Below are 25080 nucleotides of genomic sequence, written 5' to 3' on the forward strand. Positions count from 1 at the left end.
GCTACACTCCATACAAATACTTTGAGAAATGACTTCCTGACACTTAAATCTATACTCCATGTTAGCAAATATCTCTTCTTCAGAAACGCTTTCCTTGCCATCGCCGGTCTATATTTTATATCCTCTCTCCTTCGACCATCATCAGTTATTTTGCTCCCCAAATAGCAAAACTCATTTACTACTTTAAGTGTCTCATTTCCTAACCTAATGCCCTCAGCATCACCCGACTTAATTTGACTACATTCCATTATCCTCGTTTCGCTTTTGTTGATGTTCATCTTATATCCTCCTTTCAAGACACTGTCCATTCCGTTCAACTGCTCTTCCAAGTCCTTTGCTGTCCCTGGCCGAATTACGATGTCATCGGCGAACCTCCAAGTTTTTATTTCTTCTCCATGGATTTTAATACCTATTCCGAACTTTTCTTTTGTTTCCTTTATTGCTTGCTCAATATACAGATTGAATAACATCGGGGAGAGGCTACAACCCTGTCTCACTCCCTTCCCAACCACTGCTTCCCTTTCATGTCCCTCGATTCTTATAACTGCCATCTGGTTTCTGTACAAATCGTAAATAGCCTTTCGCTCCCTGTATTTTACCCCTGTCTCCATTAGAATTTGAAAGAGAGTATTCCCGTCTACATTGTCAAAAGCTTTCTCCAAGTCTACAAATGCTAGAAATGTAGGTTTGCCTTTCCTTAATCTTTCTTCTAAGATAAGTCGTAAGGTCAGTATTCCCTCACGTGTTCCAACATTCCTATGGAATCCAAACTGATCTTCACCGAGGTCGGCTTCTACCAGTTTTTCCATTCATCTGTAAAGAATTAGCGTTAGTATATTGCAGCTGTGACTTGTTAAACTGATAGTTCGGTAATTTTCACGTCTGTCAACACCTGCTTTCTTTGGGATTGGAATTATTACATTCTTCTTGACGTCTGAAGGTATTTCAGCATGAAGCTATGTACATCATGACAAGGACATACGTTATTCATACCGTTACCGATGAAGATGGTGTTTATTGCATATACTGTTATCCATCTGAACATTCTGCCTTTTTAAGATGTCATCATCAGGTAACAGTATACCCGGCAGGGTAGCCGAGAGCGCTAACGCGCTGCTTCCTGGAGTAGGGAATGTGCGCCGGCCCCTGAACGAATCCGCCCGGCGGTTTGTCGACGAGGGCCGGTGTACTGGGTAGCCTGGATGTGGTTTTTAGGCGGTTTTCCACTTCCCACTAGGTGAATACCGGGCTGGTCCCTCCGTTCCGCCTCAGTTACACAGCTCGCAGACATCTGAACACATTGACACTATTTCATGGATTCCACTAGACACAGATAGTTGGGGTACACTAATTTCATCCTGGGGGGTACAGGGTGGCGACACGAAGGGCATCCAGGCACCCCTTACACATTAACATGCCACATTCGATTTACCATGGCCGACCCTGCGTAACCGCGGGACAAGGAGCAAGCGACAGAATAGAATAGAACCATCACGATGTACTGTCTTGTAATGTTGACAAATTCTACCATTTAATACGCTCAGCACACACTGAGATGACAGGAGTCAAGAAATAGCGATATGCAGATATACGGATGGCGGTATTATCTCATGAGGTATGAAAGGACAGTGCATTGGCAGACCTGTCATTTGTACTCACATGATTCTTGTGAAGAGACGTCCGACGTGATTATGACCACACGACGGGAATTAGTAGAAGCTTAACACTCAATGGTAGTTGGAATTGGATGCAATGGGACATTCTATTTCGGAGCCGGCCGCGGTGGTCTCGCGGTTCTAGGCGCGCAGTCCGGAACCGCGCGACTGCTACGGTCGCAGGTTCGAATCCTGCCTCGGGCATGGATGTGTGTGATGTCCTTAGGTTCGTTAGGTTTAAGTAGTTCTAAGTTCTAGGGGACTGATGACCACAGCTGTTAAGTCCCATAGTGCTCAGAGCCATTTGAACCATTCTATTTCGGAAATCGTTAGGGAATTCAATATTCCGAGCTTCGAGGTGTCGAGACTGTGCCGAGAGTACCAAATTTCACGCATTTCCTCTCACCACGGACAACGCAGTGGTCGACGGCCTCCAATTAACGACTGAAAGCAGCTGCTTTTGTGCAGAGTTGTCAGTGTTAACAGAAAAACAAATCTCTCTGAAATAACACCAGAAATACAGGGTGATTCAAAAAGAATACCACAACTTTAAAAATGTGTATTTAATGAAAGAAACATAATATAACCTTCTGTTATACATCATTATAAAGAGTATTAAAAAAGGTTTTTTTTCACTCAAAAACAAGTTCAGAGATGTTCAATATGGCCCCCCTCCAGACACTCGAGCAATATCAACCCGATACTCCAACTCGTTCCACACTCTCTGTAGCATATCAGGCGTAACAGTTTGGATAGCTGCTGTTATTTCTCGTTTCAAATCATCAATGGTGGCTGGGAGAGGTGGCCGAAACACCATATCCTTAACATACCCCCATAAGAAAAAATCGGAGGGGGTACGATCAGGGCTTCTTGGAGGCCAGTGATGAAGTGCTCTGTCATGGGCTGGCTGGCGGCCGATCCATCGCCTCGGGTAGTTGACGTTCAGTTGATTGTGGAATTTGCAGCTCTCTGCTAGCTCTGCGAGTCGATTTTCCTGGGCTGCGAACAAATGCTTGCTGGATGCGTGCTACATTTTCATCACTCGTTCTCGGCCGTCCAGAACTTTTCCCTTTGCACAAACACCCATTCTCTGTAAACTGTTTATACCAACGTTTAATACACCACCTATCAGGAGGTTTAACACCATACTTCGTTCGAAATGCACGCTGAACAACTGTCGTCGATTCACTTCTGCCGTACTCAATAACACAAAAAGCTTTCTGTTGAGCGGTCGCCATCTTAGCACCAACTGACGCTGACGCCTAGTCAACAGCGCCTCAAGCGAACAAATGTACAACTAAATGAAACTTTATAGCTCCCTTAATTCGCCGACAGATAGTGCTTATCTCTGCCTTTTGTCGTTGCAGAGTTTTAAGTTCCTAAAGTTGTGGTATTCTTTTTGAATCACCCTGTACTTAGGTTGGAACTTAAATAGTGGCAACATTGTTGTGGAGACACTATGCAATGGAATCTACTATTGCCGCTGACAGCACAAGTTGTTGACGTACGTACCTTCCCTCCGAGCAAATGGACGCGCCCGTCCAACGTCACTTGTGAGCGACCGGTCTAACGTAACGGTGTTACTACGTTTTCGAAACAGGAACAGCGGAGTGGGATCAAGATTGAATGTGCCAGAGGTCGTACAGCACGATAGTGTCATCAAGGTCTTCAAGAGGAGTGCGGGGAATCGGCATTGCCGTACAGAACAGTGCCACGTCGGGTAAGAGCTTTCAACGAAGGTCGGCAAACTGTGGCAGACGTGCAGCGGGCAGGTCGTCCTAGCGTCTCTGAAGAAGAAGTGAGTGCTGTTGTCACGTTCGTGGAGAGTGATCGAGGCCATACGAGTCGTGAGCTCGCCCACGAAACAGGATTAGCGCATACGGCTGTGATTCGCATCCTCGAGGAACGCCTGGGCATGCGAAAAAAAGCATCAAGTTGAGTTCCGCATGATTTGACGGAAATGCAGAAATGGATGCGTTACGATCCTGTTCAGACGCACTTAGATGGCTATGAGCGCGAAGGAGAGGCTTTCTTACGCCGCATCGTAACACTGGATGAGACATGAGCCACATCGTACGAGCTAAAACTAAAACGCCAATCCAACGAATGGCGTCATTATGGGTCGCAGCGAAAGTCTAAAGTGCGTCAAAGCCCCAGTATGGTGAAAGTTATGGTGATTCACGTGTACGAAATAGTGTTACCCTAATGCATTACGTTCATCCACGGCAGACCGTAAATGCACAGTGTTATTGTTTTTATGGAGCATCACCTGCGACCAGCTTTGCGAGAGAAACGGTGACACTTTCTGCGCAACCCACCCATCATTTTGCACGGCAATGCACGGGCGCATGGATGTGTGTGATGTCAAATGGTTCAAATGGCTCTGAGCACTATGGGACTCAACTGCTGTGGTCATAAGTCCCCTAGAACTTAGAACTACTTAAACCTAACTAACCTAAGGACAGCACACAACACACAGCCATCACGAGGCAGAGAAAATCCCTGACCCCGCCGGGAATCGAACCCGGGAACCCGGGCGTGGGAAGCGAGAACGCCACCGCACGACCACGAGATGCGGGCTGTGTGTGATGTCCTTAGGTTAGTTAGGTTTCAGGGGACTGATGACCCTAGATGTTAAGTCCCATAGTGCTCAGAGCCATTTAAATCAGTTTTACGCTCTTTGAAAAAGTTCTAGGTGCTTGTAAACCCCAACCGCGAGAAGTTATACAAGAAAAGCGAATTAAAGATCACAGAGAGAAAATAAGAACTTTGAAATTTTGCACTAACGTAGCAATTCTATAAGAGGCAGCAGGGTACTTGGAAACTCAGTTAAACGCTGAAGGTTATTAAAAGTAGAAGTGAATCAAGGATAAAAGGGATAATTGACTTAAATCTGGTGATGCTGAAGAAATATGACTGGGTAATGCTATTTGGGCATGAAAGTAAGTAATTATGTGCGAAGCAAGGATCATAGGAACCACGGACTGGCAATAGCGAGAAAGCTTTTCTTAACCGAATATTATTATAACATCTAACGTAAATTTAATTTTAGAAAACAGAGGTTTCATTTAAGGACAACGGTGCTTCTGATTTTGATTGATACAATCACTTTTAAGATTTGGACCCACAATGTCCATATTCAGAAGCTACATAGGGCAAAAAGTAAAGAACAAAAATTAACCCGGAATCAAATAATAATAACAGTAATAAAAATTTAAACCTAAACCCATTATTTTAAAGTTAGATCGGCTTGCCAATTCATGTTCAGTAACAATATCTGTCGTTCATACCTCTTGATCATGAGCGGAAACTGCTTAACAAATGAAACTTCCAGGCAGATTAAAACTGTGTGCCCGACCGAGACTCGAACTCGGGACCTTTGACTTTCGCGGGCAAGTGCTCTACCATCTGAGCTACCGAAGCACGATTCACGCCCGGTACTCACAGCTTTACTTCTGCCAGTATCTCGTCTCCTACCTTCCAAACTTTACAGAAGCTCTCCTGCAAACCTGCAGAACTAGCACTCCTGAAAGAAAGGATATGACGGAGACATGGCTTAGCCACAGCCTGGGGGAGGTTTCCAGAATGAGATTTTCACTCTGCAGCGGAGTGTGCGCTGATATGAAACTTCCTGGCTGATTAAAACTGTGTGCCCGACCGAGACTCGAACTCGGGACCTATGCCTTTCGCGGGCAAAGGCAAAGGCATCTACATTTATACTCCGCAAGCCACCCAACGGTGTGTGGCGGAGGGCACTTTACGTGCCACTGTCATTATCTCCCTTTCCTGTTCCAGTCGCGTATGGTTCGCGGGAAGAACGACTGTCTGAAAGCCTCTGTGCGCGCTCTAATCTCTCTAATTTTACATTCGTGATCTCCTCGGGAGGTATAAGTAGGGGGAAGCAATATATTCGATACCTCATCCAGAAACGCACCCTCTCGAAACCTGGCGAGCAAGCTACACCGCGATGCAGAGCGCCTCTCTTGCAGAGTCTGCCACTTGAGTTTGTTAAACATCTCCGTAACGCTATCACGGTTACCAAATAACCCTGTGACGAAACGCGCCGCTCTTCTTTGGATCTTCTCTATCTCCTCCGTCAACCCGATCTGGTACGGATCCCACACTGATGAGCAATACTCAAGTATAGGTCGAACGAGTGTTTTGTAAGCCACCTCCTTTGTTGATGGACTACATTTTCTAAGGACTCTCCCAATGAATCTCAACCTGGTACCCGCCTTACCAACAATTAATTTTATATGATCATTCCACTTCAAATCGTTCCGCACGCATACTCCCAGATATTTTACAGAAGTAACTGCTACCAGTGTTTGTTCCGCTATCATATAATCATACAATAAAGGATCCTTCTTTCTATGTATTCGCAATACATTACATTTGTCTATGTTAAGGGTCAGTTGCCACTCCCTGCACCAAGTGCCTATCCGCTGCAGATCTTCCTGCATTTCGCTACAATTTTCTAATGCTGCAACTTCTCTGTATACTACAGCATCATCCGCGAAAAGCCGCATGGAACTTCCGACACTATCTACTAGGTCATTTATATATATTGTGAAAAGCAATGGTCCCATAACACTCCCCTGTGGCACGCCAGAGGTTACTTTAACGTCTGTAGATGTCTCTCCATTGAGAACAACATGCTGTGTTCTGTTTGCTAAAAACTCTTCAATCCAGCCACACAGCTGGTCTGATATTCCGTAGGCTCTTACTTTGTTTATCAGACGACAGTGCGGAACTGTATCGAACGCCTTCCGGAAGTCAAGGAAAATGGCATCTACCTGGGAGCCTGTATCTAATATTTTCTGGGTTTCATGAACAAATAATGCGAGTTGGGTTTCACACGATCGCTGTTTCCGGAATCCATGTTGATTCCTACATAGTAGATTCTGAGTTTCCAAAAACGACATGATACTCGAGCAAAAGACATGTTCTAAAATTCTACAACAGATCGACGTCAGAGAGATAGGTCTATAGTTTTGCGCATCTGCTCGACGACCCTTCTTGAAGACTGGGACTACCTGTGCTCTTTTCCAATCATTTGGAACCTTCTGTTCCTCTAGAGACTTGCGGTACACGGCTGTTAGAAGGGGGGCAAGTTCTTTCGCGTACTCTGTGTAGAATCGAATTGGTATCCCGTCAGGTCCAGTGGACTTTCCTCTGTTGAGTGATTCCAGTTGCTTTTCTATTCCTTGGACACTTATTTCAATGTCAGCCATTTTTTCGTTGGTGCGAGGATTTAGAGAAGGAACTGCAGTGCGGTCTTCCTCTGTGAAACAGCTTTGGAAAAAGGTGTTTAGTATTTCAGCTTTACGCTTGTCATCCTCTGTTTCAATGCCATCATCATCCCAGAGTGTCTGGACATGATGTTTCGAGCCACTTACTGATTTAACGTAAGACCAGAACTTCCTAGGATTTTCTGTCAAGTCGGTACCTAGTATTTTACTTTCGAATTCACTGAACGCTTCACGCATAGCCCTCCTTACGCTAACTTTGACATCGTTTAGCTTCTGTTTGTCTGAGAGGTTTTGGCTGCGTTTAAACTTGGAGTGAAGCTCTCTTTGCATTCGCAGTAGTTTCCTAACTTTGTTGTTGTACCACGGTGGGTTTTTCCCGTCCCTCACAGTTTTGCTCGGCACGTACCTGTCTAAAACGCATTTAACGATTGCCTTGAACTTTTTCCATAAACACTCAACATTGTCAGTGTCGGAACAGAAATTTTCGTTTTGATCTGTTAGGTAGTCTGAAATCTGCCTTCTATTACTCTTGCTAAACAGATAAACCTTCCTCCCTTTTTTTATATTCCTATTAACTTCCATATTCAGGGATGCTGCAACGGCCTTATGATCACTGATTCCCTGTTCTGCACTTACAGAGTCGAAAAGTTCGGGTCTGTTTGTTATCAGTAGGTCCAAGATGTTATCTCCACGAGTCGGTTCTCTGTTTAATTGCTCGAGGTAATTTTCGGATAGTGCACTCAGTATAATGTCACTCGATGCTCTGTCCCTACCACCCGTCCTAAACATCTGAGTGTCCCAGTCTATATCTGGTAAATTGAAATCTCCACCTAAGACCATAACATGCTGAGAAAATTTATGTGAAATGTATTCCAAATTTTCTCTCAGTTGTTCTGCCACTAATGCTGCTGAGTCGGGGGGTCGGTAAAAGGAGCCAATTATTAACCTTGCTCGGTTGTTGAGTGTAACCTCCACCCATAATAATTCACAGGAACTATCCACTTCTACTTCACTACAGGATAAACTACTACTAACAGCGACGAACACTCCGCCACCGGTTGCATGCAATCTATCCTTTCTAAACACCGTCTGTGCCTCTGTAAAAATTTCGGCAGAATTTATCTCTGGCTTCAGCCAGCTTTCTGTACCTATAACGATTTCAGCTTCGGTGCTTTCTATCAGCGCTTGAAGTTCCGGTACTTTACCAACGCAGCTTCGACAGTTTACAATTACAATACCGATTGCTGCTTGGTCCCCGCATGTCCTGACTTTGCCCCGCACCCGTTGAGGCTGTTGCCCTTTCTGCACTTGCCCGAGGCCATCTAACCTAAAAAACCGCCCAGCCCACGCCACACAACCCCTGCTACCCGTGTAGCCGCTTGTTGCGTGTAGGTCCCGAGTTCGAGTCTCGGTCGGGCACACAGTTTTAATCTGCCAGGAAGTTTCATATCAGCGCACACTCCGCTGCAGAGTGAAAATCTCATTCTGCTTAACAAATGTTAATGCATTGTCAAAATGAACGTGATACTAAAGACTATGTAACTATATAGCTACACCAAAGTACACTATTTCCCCTGCTACGCTTTTCTGTTTCTTTTCCTACCACTTCAGCTCCCAAGACGGTTGTCACAAAAAGTGATGATCTCAATAAAAACCAGAAGCTAACAAACTCAATTGGTAGGAAGTCTTTTCCGAAATGACTGTTTGTCGCCTAGTGTTGAAGGGAACTAGGGTATCGGGATTAAAGGGGTGGAGTGATTGAATGAGCTTGTTTGTCATACTTTACGTAAAACATTTATTGAAACTTTTATTAAATCTAACATTAACCCATTTCAACATGCCAATGCCGCCATACATGGACCCACAACTTAAAGTAATATGAGTCTGATAACAAGCCAAAGTGATTTAAAACACTTTAGCCTTCACTTATATGAATCCCTTGAGAAAACTGTTCAGCAAATAACCTTTCATCTAGACCACTTTAGGCAAAATATCTATCAAGTATTTGAAGAGTTTTGCCAGTAGCAGTGAATTAAAAAAATGCTTACTATATTAGAAAAAAAAGAAATCCTGTCACATAACTCAATAGTCAAAAAATCTTATCCGAATAAAGAATTAAAGTCTCTAAGGAACAAATACCTCAGTTAAGAAAGGCTGACAAGAGCTGCTTCATTGGAAAAGATGACATTTAACACCAGACAACACCTACACGTAGCTATAACTACCACAGAAAACTCTTAATCATGTGGTTCTCTTCTGCTTATTATCAAGGAAACATATGGAACGTTGCTGCTTAGAGACAGTTATAGCAATCATAAGGACAGCTACCTTTCAACAGATCAAGCTAACATTAGAGAATGCTTTTATTATAAATATAATTCATTCAACACAATACGACTATAAAGCATACACAACGATGGCTTCCCTTGTTCACTGTATGCTAATCCATGATCGCTCTCCTTCTCATGTGTGGCAGGCATTTAGCACATATACGTTTCACATTGCAGCTATTTTAGCCTGCGTTTCTATTAAGGACACTGTAAACTTAATCCCTTGTAATTACTATTGACTTCTTATTTTCTTGCTTCTGTAAAACAGGTAGAACGGTTCTGCACACTATAATGTGAATCTAAAATAAAATTACAATTAACATATGTAGCAGTGTGACTCAGTTGATGCTACGGTCGCAGGTTCCAATCCTGCCTCGGACATGGATGTGTGTGATGTCCTTAGGTTAGTTAGGTTTAAGTAGTTCTAAGTTCTAGGGCACTGATGACCTAAGATGTTAAGTCACATAGTGCACAGAGCCATTTGAACCATTTGACTCAGTTGAGATATAAGGATCAGCCTCCGCAGGCATCTGTTTACCGTTTGTGTTTAGTGATACGCTGCAAATACTCCAACACGAAATACTACGTCGAATACGGTACGTTATCTTCTAAACGTGTCATTCATCGATAGAGCGGCACACCTGATGTATTCCTCTCTGAACAACGTCTTGTACTGGGTGTGAGATTTTCATTCAGACTTTTCCCTCAGAAGAGATTATGTAAGTCTAGTTAGTGGGAATTTCGGATATCATGTCTGCACAGTACTGCTAGGTAAAAGGGATGCTGTCCAACATGAAGTTCCAAATTTTCGGTTGACTAGTTTACTGTAATAACAGCAACTCCTTTCTTCGTTTCTACCATTATTTGCTGTCTCATATTCATTGAAAGGCGTTTTCCTACCTGGATCGGGATGATTTTTATGTGTAACAGTGACTGTTTTAGCCCCTATTTTGCATCATGGAATTATCGTGTAAAGTGATGCAAAAAACTGTTCCAAGTTTCCATTTTCCTGCACGCCATGTGTCAGTCGGCGGCGTGGTTTATACAAACATGTAAGGATGCCAAGGTTGTTCAAATAAAAATCAGTTTGATCCAGGAAAATGCTTATTCCAAGACATTTTACGTGGTCCAAAGTCAAAATTACACTTTTATGTCCTCGATATAAATTACTATTTCAAAACTATAATCTTTCATAAGACCACGCAGCAAGTCCCTGTGGCCCCATCTTAATCCCCGTGATAACGGGGGATTATGACTTTGATTCATTCACGGAAGGATCTCTCTTCAAGTTTCCGCGTAGCCTCGTTCATTCGTGTCGGCTCTTAGGACGAGTTCAAGTAGATCCCTACTTTCGTATGCGTATTATGCAGCCTCAGATCCCGTTATTGTTACTGTGGACATTTTCCGTATTTTCAGTATAGGCCTGAATAACACCGCTCATTCAGTGACGCTCCTGCTTTGCACTTCAACTTTGCATCTTATTTCCTTATTTTCTTCGGTTTACGGTGTATGACCTTCTCATTTCTCGGTGGTGGGAAGTCTAAACCACTTGTGGACTGATCGTAGTTGAGAAAACCATCCTAAAACAGTGTAGTGCCAAATGTTTCAGCAACAGCCTGAGTCTGACTAATAGTCCCTATGTTATAGTAAATAAGTCTTAGGAGGGGAATATTAATGCACGACCCGATTTACCTGAACTGATTCTGGCCCGTTAGTTGGAGTTTAGGGACCGATCGCACACAACTGCCAAACAGTTCCTATTTTCAACAGGCTACGAGTTGGTGAGTTCTTTCCAGACTTGTTAACTGCAATACTAATGAATGAGTGTAGCTGGGTATTCTTACATGAAATGAGCCAAGCGACACAAGAGTCTTCTAAGATCAACGTACTTTTCTATGAAAACCTTAAATATGCTCTATGGTCTCACTCATGAAAAAATACTGTGAAGATGTGGACTGAAGTCGCGAAGTCCCAACATTTGGCGTACACGACCAGTTGCAATCCAGAAATCGACTCGTGCAAGCGCTGCAGTTTCGCGCCCTGGAGACAGAGCTACTCCTCACCCTTTCCGGCCGGCTAACTTTGCACTGCCTCCCACTGTGCCTCTCTCAGCCCGCTACCTGTTGGCTGCCGCCATTGTCACTTCCCTATCATGCCATTCAGTGCTAGTGTCGCACATTACACTATACAGGGTGATTCAAAAAGAATACCACAAATTTAAAAATGTGTATTTAATGAAAGAAACATAATATAACCTTCTGTTATACATCATTACAAAGAGTATTTAAAAAGGTTTTTTTTCACTCAAAAACAAGTTCAGAGATGTTCAATATGGCCCCCCCCCCAGACACTCGAGCAATATCAACCCTATACTCCAACTCGTTCCACACTCTCTGTAGCATATCAGGCGTAACAGTTTGAATAGCTGCTGTTATTTCTCGTTTCAAATCATCAATGGTGGCTGGGACAGGTGGCCGAAACACCATATCCTTAACATACCCCCATAAGAAAAAATCGCAGGGGGTAAGATCAGGGCTTCTTGGAGGCCAGTGATGAAGTGCTCTGTCACGGACTGCCTGGCGGCCGATCCATCGCCTCGGGTAGTTGACGTTCAGGTTTCATAACTAACCTTTTTCGTAGGACTCTCCATACAGTTGATTGTGGAATTTGCAGCTCTCTGCTAACTCTGCGAGTCGATTTTCCTGGGCTGCGAACAAATGCTTGCTGGATGTGTGCTACATTTTCATCACTCGTTCTCGGCCGTCCAGAACTTTTCCCTTTGCACAAACACCCCTTCTCTGTAAACTGTTTATACCAACGTTTAATACACCACCTATCAGGAGGTTTAACACCATACTTCGTTCGAAATGCACGCTGAACAACTGTCGTCGATTCACTTCTGCCGTACTCAATAACACAAAAAGCTTTCTGTTGAGCGGTCGCCATCTTAGCATCAACTGACGCTGGCGCCTAGTCAACAGCGCCTCAAGCGAACAAATGTACAACTAAATGAAACTTTATAGCTCCCTTAATTCGCCGACAGATAGTGCTTAGCTCTGCCTTTTGTCGTTGCAGAGTTTTAAATTCCTTAAGCTGTGGTATTCTTTTTGAATCACTCTGTAATTCAATCCAAATTTTTTACCACTCTTTAAACATTTAAAAAAAGATTTTCGTAATTAATCGTGCTCCAGTGCTGATCAAACTGACATCTAACAGCATATATTTAAAATGAATAGTTCCTCAGAAAATATTACGCTGGCAAGAATATTCGTTTGGTAACCTAAGACATAAATAATCGGCAAATTTTTAATTTTAAGTAAGGATTGGAAGCTTAGAAGCTAATTATATCTAGTTTTGCACGCTGAGTTGCTAGCATTAAATGTTTGTATGTATAACTTGGTGAAATTTCCACCTCACTCGCTCATAGCGGGAGTTCCATTTGCGCACCAGTAAAGACGTGTCGTTGCCCCAGTGTACGCATCAATACGTTGTACTACTCCTTCACAGAACGCTAAAACTTATTTTCTTATACAATGCGCAACACAATTAAAAGATCACTTTTTCTAATGCCCCATCATTAAGTCCCATTGCAAGGAAGAAATATCAGATTTGACTTAAACTTGCCTACCGCATTCTTCTGCAAAAGCATTACCTGTGACGTCACCATGGGCATCGGCGACGCTTGAAATAGCAAGGCGTCGACAAACGCGAAATAAAGAGCTCAGATGCTCATGTTAACGGTAAGGCGGGTCCGTGATGTCGCATTGGTATCAATTTTCACAATGCTGACGAACGCCGACGTTTTCTGAGTGGTCGCGGAAAATATTTCAGACTCACAGCAACTCACAGTCGACACGTAAAGGCCTCACGGGGTGGCATAAGTGGTATCAATAAAACCACCCCTTTCCATAGGTCTCCGATTCCTTCACATTTCGCGGTCGAAAAGGACAGTTTGCTGTGCGACGACCAGCTGGGTGACGTTCTTGACAATCTTTGACACTGCTGACATCCCTCGCACTGTTCAACCCCTTCTGTAAGGACATCGTGGGCCTGCAACCCCAATGAACGTGATGAAACTCCTTCGGAGTGTGGCTTGACAACAACTTTTTCTCTGGTGTACTGGTTGGAACCAGAGGGGACCGTAAAAAAACCATTCGAAGAAATGAGAAAATCATCCACAACAGATAACGGTGATTATACTTCTTCAGAGCTATTTCGGGCCCTCCTGTGGCGTGTTGACTGGGGTGTGCGACGTTTAAATATCAGAGCACCCCTCTGAGACTCTAATTCAGTAACACCCTCGACGCCACCAGCACACCTACATTGAGCATTCTGGAAACGTACATCTACAGAGAAAACCTCTGGCGAATTCATAGATGGATGCAAGCAGTGAATCTTTCGACTCTCCACGACCGCTGGCACGAGCTAGACCAGGGCTTCACAACATACGTGCTCGCAGAGCAAGCTGTGAGCAGCAAGGCGCGAGCACGGAGCAGCGCGAGCACGCTACCCCCACTACCGGACCAGAGCGGAGAGTGGGGAGAATCACGTGGGGCACACAACAGCTGCCACCAGTCAATGTAAATCCGCGGCCACCTGCAGGGATATCACTCACGAATTATTACTGCGACAAATGAAACAAATAAAGGAGAATGTACACGTGCCACATAATTTTATTCGCTTAGTGTATGCCTCTACATTCGTATTAATTTGTGAACTGTTACACAATAAAAGGTGTCACTGAAGTGTGGGATTCTCGGTTATCTTGTACTTATTGCCCTTTACAATTGCGTCTATGTTCGGAGTAATTGTTCTTGTGCACTGTAGGCGCAGCGTGCAGTTTAAATTTCGACCAGACAATGCGTTTCTCAGGCGCGTCTTGTTACATTTCATTCCAGAGAACAATTGTTCACAAACATATGTGGAACCGAACATTGATATTATTGTAGCCGCCAGTTTGTGCAAACGAGGAAATCTATCCTGAGGGAAGTGTCTGCAGAATTCCAAAATGTTTTTCTTCTTCTGAAATTTGTGTCTGTATTCTCTGTCACACTGCAGGTCAATAAGTTCTAGTTGCCGCTCAGGACGAATCTCTTCAATATTCGCTGAATATGGAGAGGAGAACAGATAAAAATCACTGTCTAGTGCTGTCAGATCTTGAAAGCGTTGATCAAATTCTTCCTTAAGGGCAACTAAACTATGTGAATAACGTTCACAGTCTTTGTGATCATCTAGCATGGATGATAATTTAGGAAAGTGAGCTAGATTTCCTGTTTCCAGCCGACTCACCCAACGTGTCAATTTCATTTTAAAAGCTCGTATTCGATCTATGAAATGAGTAATTAGCAGATTATTACCTTGCAGTGAAATGTTCAAAGCATTCAGATGGCTAGTTAAATCTGCTAAGAACGCGAGATCACATTTCCATGAAGGCTCTTTCGATTCAGGAACACACATGTTATTTATTTCAAATGGTTCAAATGGCTCTGAGCACTATGGGACTCAACATCTTAGGTCATAAGTCCCCTAGAACTTAGAACTACTTAAACCTAACTAACCTAAGGACATCACACACACCCATGCCCGAGGCAGGATTCGAACCTGCGACCGTAGCAGTCCCGCGGTTCCGGACTGCAGCGCCAGAACCGCAAGACCACCGCGGCCGGCGTTATTTATTTCCATGAACATATTTATCTCATCTAATAGGGAAAAAAATCGATTTAATAATTCGCCACGACTAAGCCAGCGGACCTCGCTGTAATAAGGCAGGCTACCATACTGGCTTTCTACATCCTCAATTGCCTGTGTTGTAGCCCATGCTTCCTTATATAATTGGTTGTACAAACAACAATACTCATCACATTTTTTAAAGTGATACTCTTTGCACATAAGTTTACCTGGTGGATCACACAGTGAACGCCCCTTATTTCATTCGGCACGGTCGGTTTTTTCATTTTCTCCTTCAACAGCGCAATGAAACTTGATTTTTTCCCTGTCATCGCTGGTGCACCGTCTGTAGACACTGAAACTAAAGAATTCCTCGACAATCGTATATTTTCAACACTTTCTTCAACACTACTTAAAATATCACCTCCGGTTGTAGTGTTCTTTATGGCTACTACATCGAGGAGCTCCTCCCTCACCTGAAGATCTCTATTTACACCTCCAATAAATATGGCAAGCTGCGCTGTTCCAGTGATATCAACACTTTCGTCCAGTGCTAGAGAATACGCCATAAAATCTTTGCAGATATTTGCAAGCTGGCTCTGGACGTCGTCTGCCATGTCCTGTATGCGACGCATAATGGTCATGTTAGATAATGGCACAATCCGAAACTGTTCAACTAGAGATGGACACAAATGTTCCGCTGCAACTACCAAACATTATTTTATTAAATCGCCATCAGTGAAGGGGCGCAGGGATTTTGCTAAAAGCAAAGCAATTTTGTAACTCACTCTGAGAGCTGCTTCAGTTGATTTTTCTTCGTCGTCCAGATCGGACAGCTTCCTTTTAAGTTTAATAACTTCCTGTGCACGATCTGGTCCATCACATTTTCCACTTCAATAGTCTTTCGCGTGGTACGACATATAATGTCGCTGCAAATTAAATTTCCTAAAAGAATTCAGCGTTTTGTGACGTACTAAACATTTTGCAACACCATCTTTTACTGTAAACAGATACAATTCCTCCCTATGGGCATTGAACTGCGAAAACATGGTTGGGGTTACGCAACGGCGACTTGATGTGATTCTTAACCTGCGAAGTGACTGTTAGAGCTGATCTTAGTACTTTAAACGTTACACAGTCAGCGCGAATTCAATAGGCACGCTGCGGTCCTATTCATACGTGCGCGCGCATTTCCCCTCCCTCGCCTCCCACCCTACTCCGCGACCTTGCACCTGCTCGCGAGCACGTGCCTGAGCAGAAGCGAGTACTCGCGCCCAAAACCGGCCAGTTGTTAAGCCCTGAGCTAGAGCAATAGAGTTCCTTGCCTACAGGCACGTAGTACTTCGTCATGGTAGAGATACATTTTCAGTGTGCTCAAAAAAGATGGGTGGGTGACACTGAGGGACGTAGCCGAACTGCGCGGTCTCAGAGGGACCCTTCGCCGTTTTATTCACACATGTGTCAGTGTCGCAGTCCTCTGTAACACGCCACAGCACGGCGCGTAAGGGAAGGGCTTTTATTTTATTGACGTGTGACTAGCCCCCCCTCCCCCCCACGGGTATACCGTTCGCCGGGTGCAAGTCTTTCGATTCGACGCCACTTCGGCGACTTTCGCGTCGAAACAGAAGGACTGAAAAAAACATATAAACCCGTTGCTGCTTCGGATCGCGTTCACATATCGTCGAATAACTACGAACGTTCCCAGCTGGTTCTAGCATCTACATAACAGCTAGAATTTCTGTCACGCTACCCTCAAAAGTAGTGCGATCACGTCCAATGGGGTTGCAGGCACTCGATGTCCTTACAGAAAGGCTGAATCGCTCATGGGGTGGAGGTTGGACCGGTTTGTCACTAATGTCAAAAGGTATCAACAACATCCACCTGTTGCTCATCGCACTGCAGATAGTGGTTTCCGCCGTGAAATGTGAGGGAGCCGAAGCCCAACAAAAATGGGGAGTTTTATAGACGACATCTTACACCAACAACTGACGCCTTATCCTGTCGATGTGTGTGAAATGCTTTCCGCAGCCAACTGTAAGAAAACTGCGCATATTGAACGCTAGGTGTCGCGGTTCTGATCTGCATCGCAGAGGTAAATTGTGGGCTACAGCGACTACGACTACCTTTCCATCGTGTGATACGTCCACGGTGGCAATAGGAAGCGCTGTGACGAAATTTGTTGCAAATATGACATCATTAATCCACCGTGCAGCTCACATACAACTGCTGAGCCCTTGGAGTTATTTCCCCCATGTGTCGACAACTTGCTGTTTGGAGCGTCGCCGAACCCAAAGATGACGCCGGAGGCCTCCAGGCTTTTGCACCATTGCATGGGTACATTGTTGTGGCGTATCAAGACAGCCACGCCACTCGGAAGTAGCCGAAATGCACGCGTTAAATTCAAGCCGGCTTGCTGAGATCTGAAACAGGATACGTAATGAATGCTATAAAGAAAAGTACGTAGCTTCTTTAATACTTAACTTTAATCCATCATTTGTATACAGCATTCTTGATGATACAAGTGAGACTCTCTATAGAAATGGTTAATGGCGCCTTGCTAGGTCGTAGCCATGGACTTAGCTGAAGGCTATTCTAACTATCTCTCGGCAAATGAGAGAAAGGCTTCGTCAGTGTAGTCGCTAGCAAAGTCGTCGTACAACTGGGGCGAGTGCTAGTAAGTCTCTCTAGACATGCCGTGTGGTGGCGCTCGGTCTGCAATTACTGACAGTGGCGACACGCGGGTCCGACATGTACTAATGGACCGCGGCCGATTTAAAGCTACCACCTAGCAAGTGTGGTGTCTGGCGGTGATACCACATACATCATAGTCATCTTTGAGCCAAATTTGAAGCTTGTACGTCGCAGTGGGAGATCATCACAGAGTGATCATTTAATTCTGTTGCGCAATGTATTTATCATATCAGCAAATCACACTTGTAATCAGCTAACCCATACAAATATCTGGCTGTCTCAAATTTCGACAATAGGTAATATAGTGGTGGCATACACTGATCATCCAGAACATTATGACCACTTACCTGATAGCTGGTATGTCCACCTGTGGCACTGACAACAACGGCGACGTGTCGAGGCATGGAAGCAATGAGGACTCGTCACATCGCTGGGGGGAGTTGGCTCCACTGTGGAGTGGTTTCGCTCTCACCCAGCGTATCGTCAGCCATGCGTCATGTGCATCGCCATAAAGTCATAATGGAGACACGTGGTATCACGTGCCCCCACAGTGATCGGTATTAGGTCTGGTACTATTTTCACTGTACGTGTTGTCCTGCTGGCAATATTACTTGTTCGCCACCGACTTCCAGTTGCATCTAAATGCAAAACAAATAAACTCTAAAAAAAGTTATCGAGAATCTCAATACCGGCCTAGATGTACTATCAAAATGGGCTCAGAATAGAGCGTTGAAGCTCAACTCCCCCAAATCCAAACCGGTTCTGGTTGGTCATCCTAGGCTTATTAGCCCAAATTATCGGGAATTTTTACCATCTTTAACCCTAAATGGGACAAACATCAACTCCTCTCCTTCAGCAAAACGTCTAGAATGAATAACAGTTGAAAATCTAAATTAGACTGACCAAGTAACTGCATTGCGCAAGATAGCATCAGCATCTTTCAACGCCATACAAAAATATAAAAAGCTCATCTCATTTTAACTGAAAAAAGAAACTTTATAAACACATACATTTCTAATTAGTAAGGCCTTTGTCCGGAGAGATCACGACTCCTGGAACTGGTTGTGAATGCCTGTGTTTGTTACATCCGTGATGTTGGACTCTTTGATCAGACTTAACCGTAATATGCACTGCTATCCTGGCTGCGTACAGACAAGTGTAAAGATTTCCATGGACTCTGGCTTCTGTACTGTCTTACTATCAATGCACTTCGCCCCTCATACGTCTCTTCGATCTTAATGCTCTTGCCTGAACAACATGGCAGAGAACAACATGGTTACTATCAGAGCAGAATCCTTTCTGTCCCTCTCCATCATTTAGCCACTCTCTCCAAGTTCTTCTCAGTAGCGGGAATCTGACTTCCCTCATTATGTTAGAGAACTGAATAACATCTCCAGCTGCAGACAACAGTCAATGACGTATCTACTGAAACGGCAGTAATGATGACCGTTGTCCCCGTGTACAATCGTTACCCTTGTACATCTTTCTTTTCAACCAGATCTTTCTCATTTCCTAGTGTTCTTACTTAGAGGAGTCTCCTAGTCTCCTTGAATTTCCTGCTCCCGGAACTCCTTTAACACAAAACATAGATTTGGTATACCCACTCATGCAAATCGTTTTCATATGTGGTATTATCATTATTGTTATTATTATTTCTTTCCTTTCTCAGACGTTATGTCTGGTTAAAAATGGAAAGTGACGCGGACCTTGATCAAGCGTGATTTCCTTTTAACTGTACGGTATATGTTACATTGCATTTAGGAACTTTCGGGTAATTGAACATGTATCAATAACTACAGATTTCTGTAGTTGTATATATACGTTTGGATGTAGCTGTATTGCGTTGATGTACTTGATGTACTGGTGGATATTGTGTGGTATGACTCCTGTAGTTGATAATATAATTGGTATAATGTCAACTTTATCCTGACGCCACATGTCCTTGACTTCCTCAGCCAGTTGGATGTATTTTTCAATTTTTTCTCCTGTTTTCTTCTGTATATTTGTTGTATTGGGTATAGATATTTCGATTAGTTGTGTTAATTTCTTCTTTTTATTGGTGAGTATGATGTCAGGTTTGTTATGCTGTGTTGTTTTATCTGTTATAATGTTTCTGTTCCAGTATAATTTGTATTCATCATTCTCCAGTACATTTTGTGGTGCGTACTTGTATGTGGGAACGTGTTGTTTTATTAGTTTATGTTGTATGGCAAGTTGTTGATGTATTATTTTTGCTACATTGTCAGGTCTTTTGGGGTATTCTGTATTTGCTAGTATTGTACATCCGCTTGTGATGTGATCTACTGTTTCTATTTGTTGTTTGCAAAGTCCGAATTTATCTGTTGTGGTATTGGGATCTTTAATAATATGCTTGTTGTAATATCTGGTGTTTATTGTTTGATCCTGTATTGCAATGATGAATCCTTCCGTCTCACTGTATATATTGCCTTTTCTTTGCCATGTGTTGGATGCGTCTTGATCGATGTGTGGCTGTGTTAGATGATACAGGTGCTTGCCATGTAGTGTTTTCTTTTTCCAATTTACTTTCTTCATATCTGTTGATGTTATGTGATCTGAAGGGTTGTAGAAGTGGTTATGAAATTGCAGTGGTGTAGCCGATGTATTTATATGAGTGATTGCTTTGTGTATTTTGCTAGTTTTTGCTCGTTCTTTAAAGAATTTTCTTAAATTGACCACCTGTCCATAATGTAGGTTTTTTATGTCGATAAATCCCCTTCCTCCTTCTTTTCTGCTTGATGTGAATCTTTCTGTTGCTGAATGTATGTGATGTATTCTATATTTGTGGCATTGTGATCGTGTAAGTGTATTGAGTGCTTCTACGTCTGTGTTACTCCATTTCGCTACTCCAAATGAGTAGATCAATATTGGTATAGCATAAGTAATTATAGCTATTGTCTTCCTTCTTGCTGTCAATTCTGTTTTAAGTATTTTTGTTAGTCTTTGTCTACATTTTCTTTTAGTTCTTCTTTAATATTTGTATTATCTATTCCTATTTTTGTCTGTATCCTAGATATTTATAGGCATATGTTTCTTCCATCGCTTCTATGCAGTCGCTGTGGTTATCCAATATGTAACCTTCTTGTTTAGTGTGTTTTCTCTTCACTGTGCTGTTTTTCTTACATTTGTCTGTTCCACAAGCCATATTTATATCATTGCTGAATACTTCTGTTATCTTTAGTAATTGGTTGAGTTGCTGATTTGTTGCTGCCAGTAGTTTTATATCGTCCATGTATAGCAAATGTGTGATTTTGTGTTGGTATGTTCCAGTAATATTATATCAATAATTTGTATTATTAGCATGTTGGATAGTGGGTTCAGAGCAAGGCAGAAGCAGAAAGGACTTAATGAGTCTCCTTCATATATTCCATGCTTAATCTGTATTGGCTGTGATGTGATATTATTTGAATTTGTTTGGATATTAAGTGTGGTTTTCCAATTTTTCGTTACTACGTTTGGGAACTGTATCAATTTAGGATCTACTTTGTATATTTCCAATATTTGTAGTAACCATCAGTGGGTTACATTATCAAAAGCTTTTTGGTAATCAATGTATGCATAGTGTAGCGACCTTTGTTTAGTTTTAGCTTGATATGTCACCTCTACATCTATTATCAGTTGGTCTTTACGTCTTTGTGCTCCTTTGCAACAGCCTTTTTGTTCTCCATTTATAATTTTGTGTTGTATGTGTCATTAATTTCTGTGTAGTGACTGAAGATAATATTTTGTATATTGTTGGTAGGCATGTTATAGGGCGATATTTTGCTGGGTTTGCTGTGTCTGCTTGATCTTTAGGTTTCAGATAAGTTATTCCTTGTGTAAGTGTATCAGGGACTGTGTATGGATCTGCAATGTAACTGTTAAATAATTAAGTTAGATGTGAATGTGTTGAGGTGAACTTCTTTAGCCAGAAATTTGCTAGTTTATCTTTTTAAGGGGCTTTCCAATTGTGCATAGAATTAATTGCTCGGGTGACTTCATGTTGGAAAATTATCACTTCAGGCATTTATGGTATCATCTTGTATGTGCCTGTTTCTGCTTGAATCCACCATGCATGTCTGTTATGTTGTACCGGGTTTGACCATCTGTTGCTCCAAAAGTGTTCCATGTTTGTTATGTTTGGTGGAATGTCTATTTTAATGTGTTTGTTATCTATTGTCTGGTAAAATTTCTTTTGGTTTGTGTTGAATGTTTGGTGTTGTTTCCTTCTATTTTCACTTTTTTGTATCTTCTATGTCGTTTGGCCAATGCTTGTAATTTCTGCTTCTTTTCATCTATTTGCTCTATCGCTTCTTGTTGTGAGGTTTTACCTAACCTTTTTCGTTCTTTGCCTGATATTTCATATCTTATAAATTGTGTTAGCTGTCCAATGTCTTTTCTCAGTTTTTCTATTCTGATCTGTAGCCTGTGTTACCATGCTGGTTTTGTGAGTTTCTTCTGTGTGTTGGTTGGTTTTGATCTCTGCCTAGTGTGCATATTTAGCGTAGTGAGTGCTCCTATATAAGCCAGTAGTTGTAACTCTTCCATAGTTGTATTTTCATTTATTTTGTTGTGTATGATTTTGTTGATAGTTGTTATTGTTGTTTCGACTTGTGGGTTATTTGGTGGTGTATGCAAAAATTGTCTAATGTCTGTATTTGTGTCTTTGTATTCTATATATGTCAGCTGAAATTTTTCTTCTATATCTAACATGTGTGTCACTTCGGGTCCTATTTGTGCTTGTTCTGGTGGCTCTGTTAAGATTTCGTTTTCCTCTGATTGTTTAATTGATGCGTGTTGTTCTTGGTTTGTTTGCTCTGGGATGTTTGAATCCATTACTGTATTTTCTTCTTCTTCTGATTCCACATTATTTTGTTCCAGTATTTGTTGTACTTGTTGTTTGATGTTTTCTAATTCTGACTGGGCTATCCTGTTATTTTTTATTATTACACGGATCTGATCAGCTAGTCGTTGTTCTGTTAAAAATTTTAATTCTGGGTATCTGGTAATAAATGTTGTGTATACTTGTGATCTATATCCAGTTGTGTTGGTTCCTAAGTTTGTTGCTTGGTAATAACAGAACATGAGGTGTCGGTTAACTTCATCTGACCATCTCATCCTCTGTCTATGTTTTGCTTCTAGAGTGGTTGCAAGAAGCATATCCTGCAAAACACCTTTATTTGGATTTAAATCATTTTCCGTGTGGCTAACAGTGTCGTTACCATTGTGGGCGGGCATAGGGTTCAAGCGTCGTTCCCGACCATGACAGCGCTTGTACGAGGCTTCATTAGTTCTGCCCTGAACCAACTAATCACACTAAAAGGGGGGTTAGCCCTGTTAGTGGTTTGTTCTTTTCGTCGCCTTTTACGACTGGCTGAACATATTGGAGGCCTATTCTTCTTCTTCTTATTATTATTATTATTACTATTATTAGTGGCAGTAGCAGCAGTAGAACAAGTGCTGCCAGTATTCATATTGTCACTATAGACACTGAAATCATTTATTTAGGTCAGATTGGTTGTGAAGCGGCAACCATAATGGAAATCCGATGAAGCTTCATGTGTCAGCAGTGTCTCTAGTGTGCTTCCCGATAGCATCACGTCGCACTTTTCAGATTCTAAACGCAGAGTGAGAACGCAAAGATGCTTAGAAAATAGTGTCTCCCTAGAAGTATGAGTGCATGCTGACTGATTTCTCCTGACGTCATGCAATCCACACAACTTAACTGTCGTGCATTTTCTCCATTGAGACAATTGTCCTGTGCACACTGCAAGGGCAATGAGAACGCTCCCGCAGCGTTTCCGATGGAAAGAGTTTCATCAGCCACCATAGAGACCGGACTTCGCATCCTCTGCGGTTCATCTCTGCCCACATGAGCCAATGGCAATCAAGACAACATTTTGGCACAGACATAGAAACTGTTAACATCTTTGAATTCCTTCACCGAATTTGCTGCTTTGTTGTGTAGTACAAAACGAGTACCGAATTCATGCATATCTACACATCCACCGTAGAATAGTGTGTATCTATCCTCTTTGTGAGTTCTTTCTCCTAGCCATCTTGTCTCTTGTACCACCACCAAGTCCAGTTTATATCGGTTTATTTCTGAGACCATAGTCTGGATGTTTCCTTGTCTACACAGGCTCTGAACATTCCAAGATCCAAAATTAAAATTTCTAAATCGTATGCCGTTTGTCCTTTGCAGTTTTTGTATTCGATTGTATCCATCCACGTCCGAGGCAAGTTTGTTTTTCGTAACAAAGGGTTTTTCACAGGATTAGGTTGTTAGCCCAATGCCCATCCCTCCTCCTTTATCCGGGATTGGGACCGGCAATGGCTATTGCAAGGCAACTGACCCCAGATGGAGTTAAGCTGTTAACAAGAGAATATCCTATATAGTACTTGGAAACCAAGAGTCGGACATCACATTCATCAATGTTCATGCCGCAACTGAGGATAAAACAGATGAGGCAAAGGAAGAGTTCTATGACCAACTAGAGCAAACAGTTGAGAGCACACCAACTACAAATATCAGGATAGTGCTGGGAGATTTTAATGCAAAAGCAGGAAAAGAAGAATTCAACATACCAACTACAGGAAGGCACAGTTTGCTTGATGGGACCATAGAGAATGGTCAGAGGATGATCAACTTGGATATCTCAAAGAACTTGAGTGTATGTTCGACTTACTTCGAACGCAAGAGAATACATAAGGGAACATAGTGTTCACCAGATGGGAGAACCACCAACCAGGTAGATCACATCTTGGTGGACCAGCGCTGTAGCCATATAGTCATGGACGTCATGTCGTATAGAGGAGCCGACTGTGCGTCAGACCACTTCCTCATTGTGTGCAGGCTTAAACTCATGTTCACCTGCATGAATAAGAAGAAGGGGACACTAGAACCTGCTTTGAATGTTGAGAAACTACGAGAAAGTGCCATTAAAGAACAATATGCTATAGAAATCAAAGATTGTTTAGAGATCCTAGAGACCCGAGAACCAGGAGAGGAGGTGGAGGAAAGGTGGAAAGAAATAAAGTCCACAGTACTAAGAGCAGCGGATGATATATTGGGAAGAAAGAAGATAATGAAGAAGAGGAAATAGTTCAACGAGACATGCCAGAAGACTACAGAAAAGAGAAGGAAGATGAGAGAGAAGTGGCTAGCTGACAAGGAGAATGAGTAGAAAAGGGAAAATTTTATCAACGTCAGAAGGGAGACAAAGCGAATCCTAAGAGCAGAGAAGAGAATATATCTAGCCAGTTAGCTAGAACAAGTTGAGGCAGAGAGCCACAACAAGAACTCAAAGCAATTCTTCCAATACATAAAAAATAGGAGACGTGGATTTCAGAACCTAACTTTTTTCATTAGAGATAAAAACGGCAGCTTGATAAATGACAAGGAAAGAATTGTAGAAAGATGGAAAGAATACTTCTCAGAATTGCTGAATCGCCCAAACCAAGATGAGATTTTACCTGCAAAAACTA

General features: G+C 42.6%; 1 protein-coding gene across 1 annotated transcript in view; it reads left to right on the forward strand.

Annotated features, from left to right (window-relative positions):
* Positions 1-24698, forward strand: part of LOC126095699 (cytochrome P450 6a2-like) — a 108905-nt gene extending 84207 nt beyond the window's left edge. The window contains exon 5 of the mRNA XM_049910451.1: positions 24449-24698. Coding sequence (XP_049766408.1) covers positions 24449-24698 — 250 coding nt within the window. The remainder of the gene's footprint in view (positions 1-24448) is intronic.
* Positions 24699-25080: the final 382 nt, after the last annotated feature.

Source organism: Schistocerca cancellata, chromosome 8 (assembly GCF_023864275.1).
Source record: "Schistocerca cancellata isolate TAMUIC-IGC-003103 chromosome 8, iqSchCanc2.1, whole genome shotgun sequence".
NCBI classification, from domain to species: Eukaryota; Metazoa; Arthropoda; class Insecta; order Orthoptera; family Acrididae; genus Schistocerca; species Schistocerca cancellata.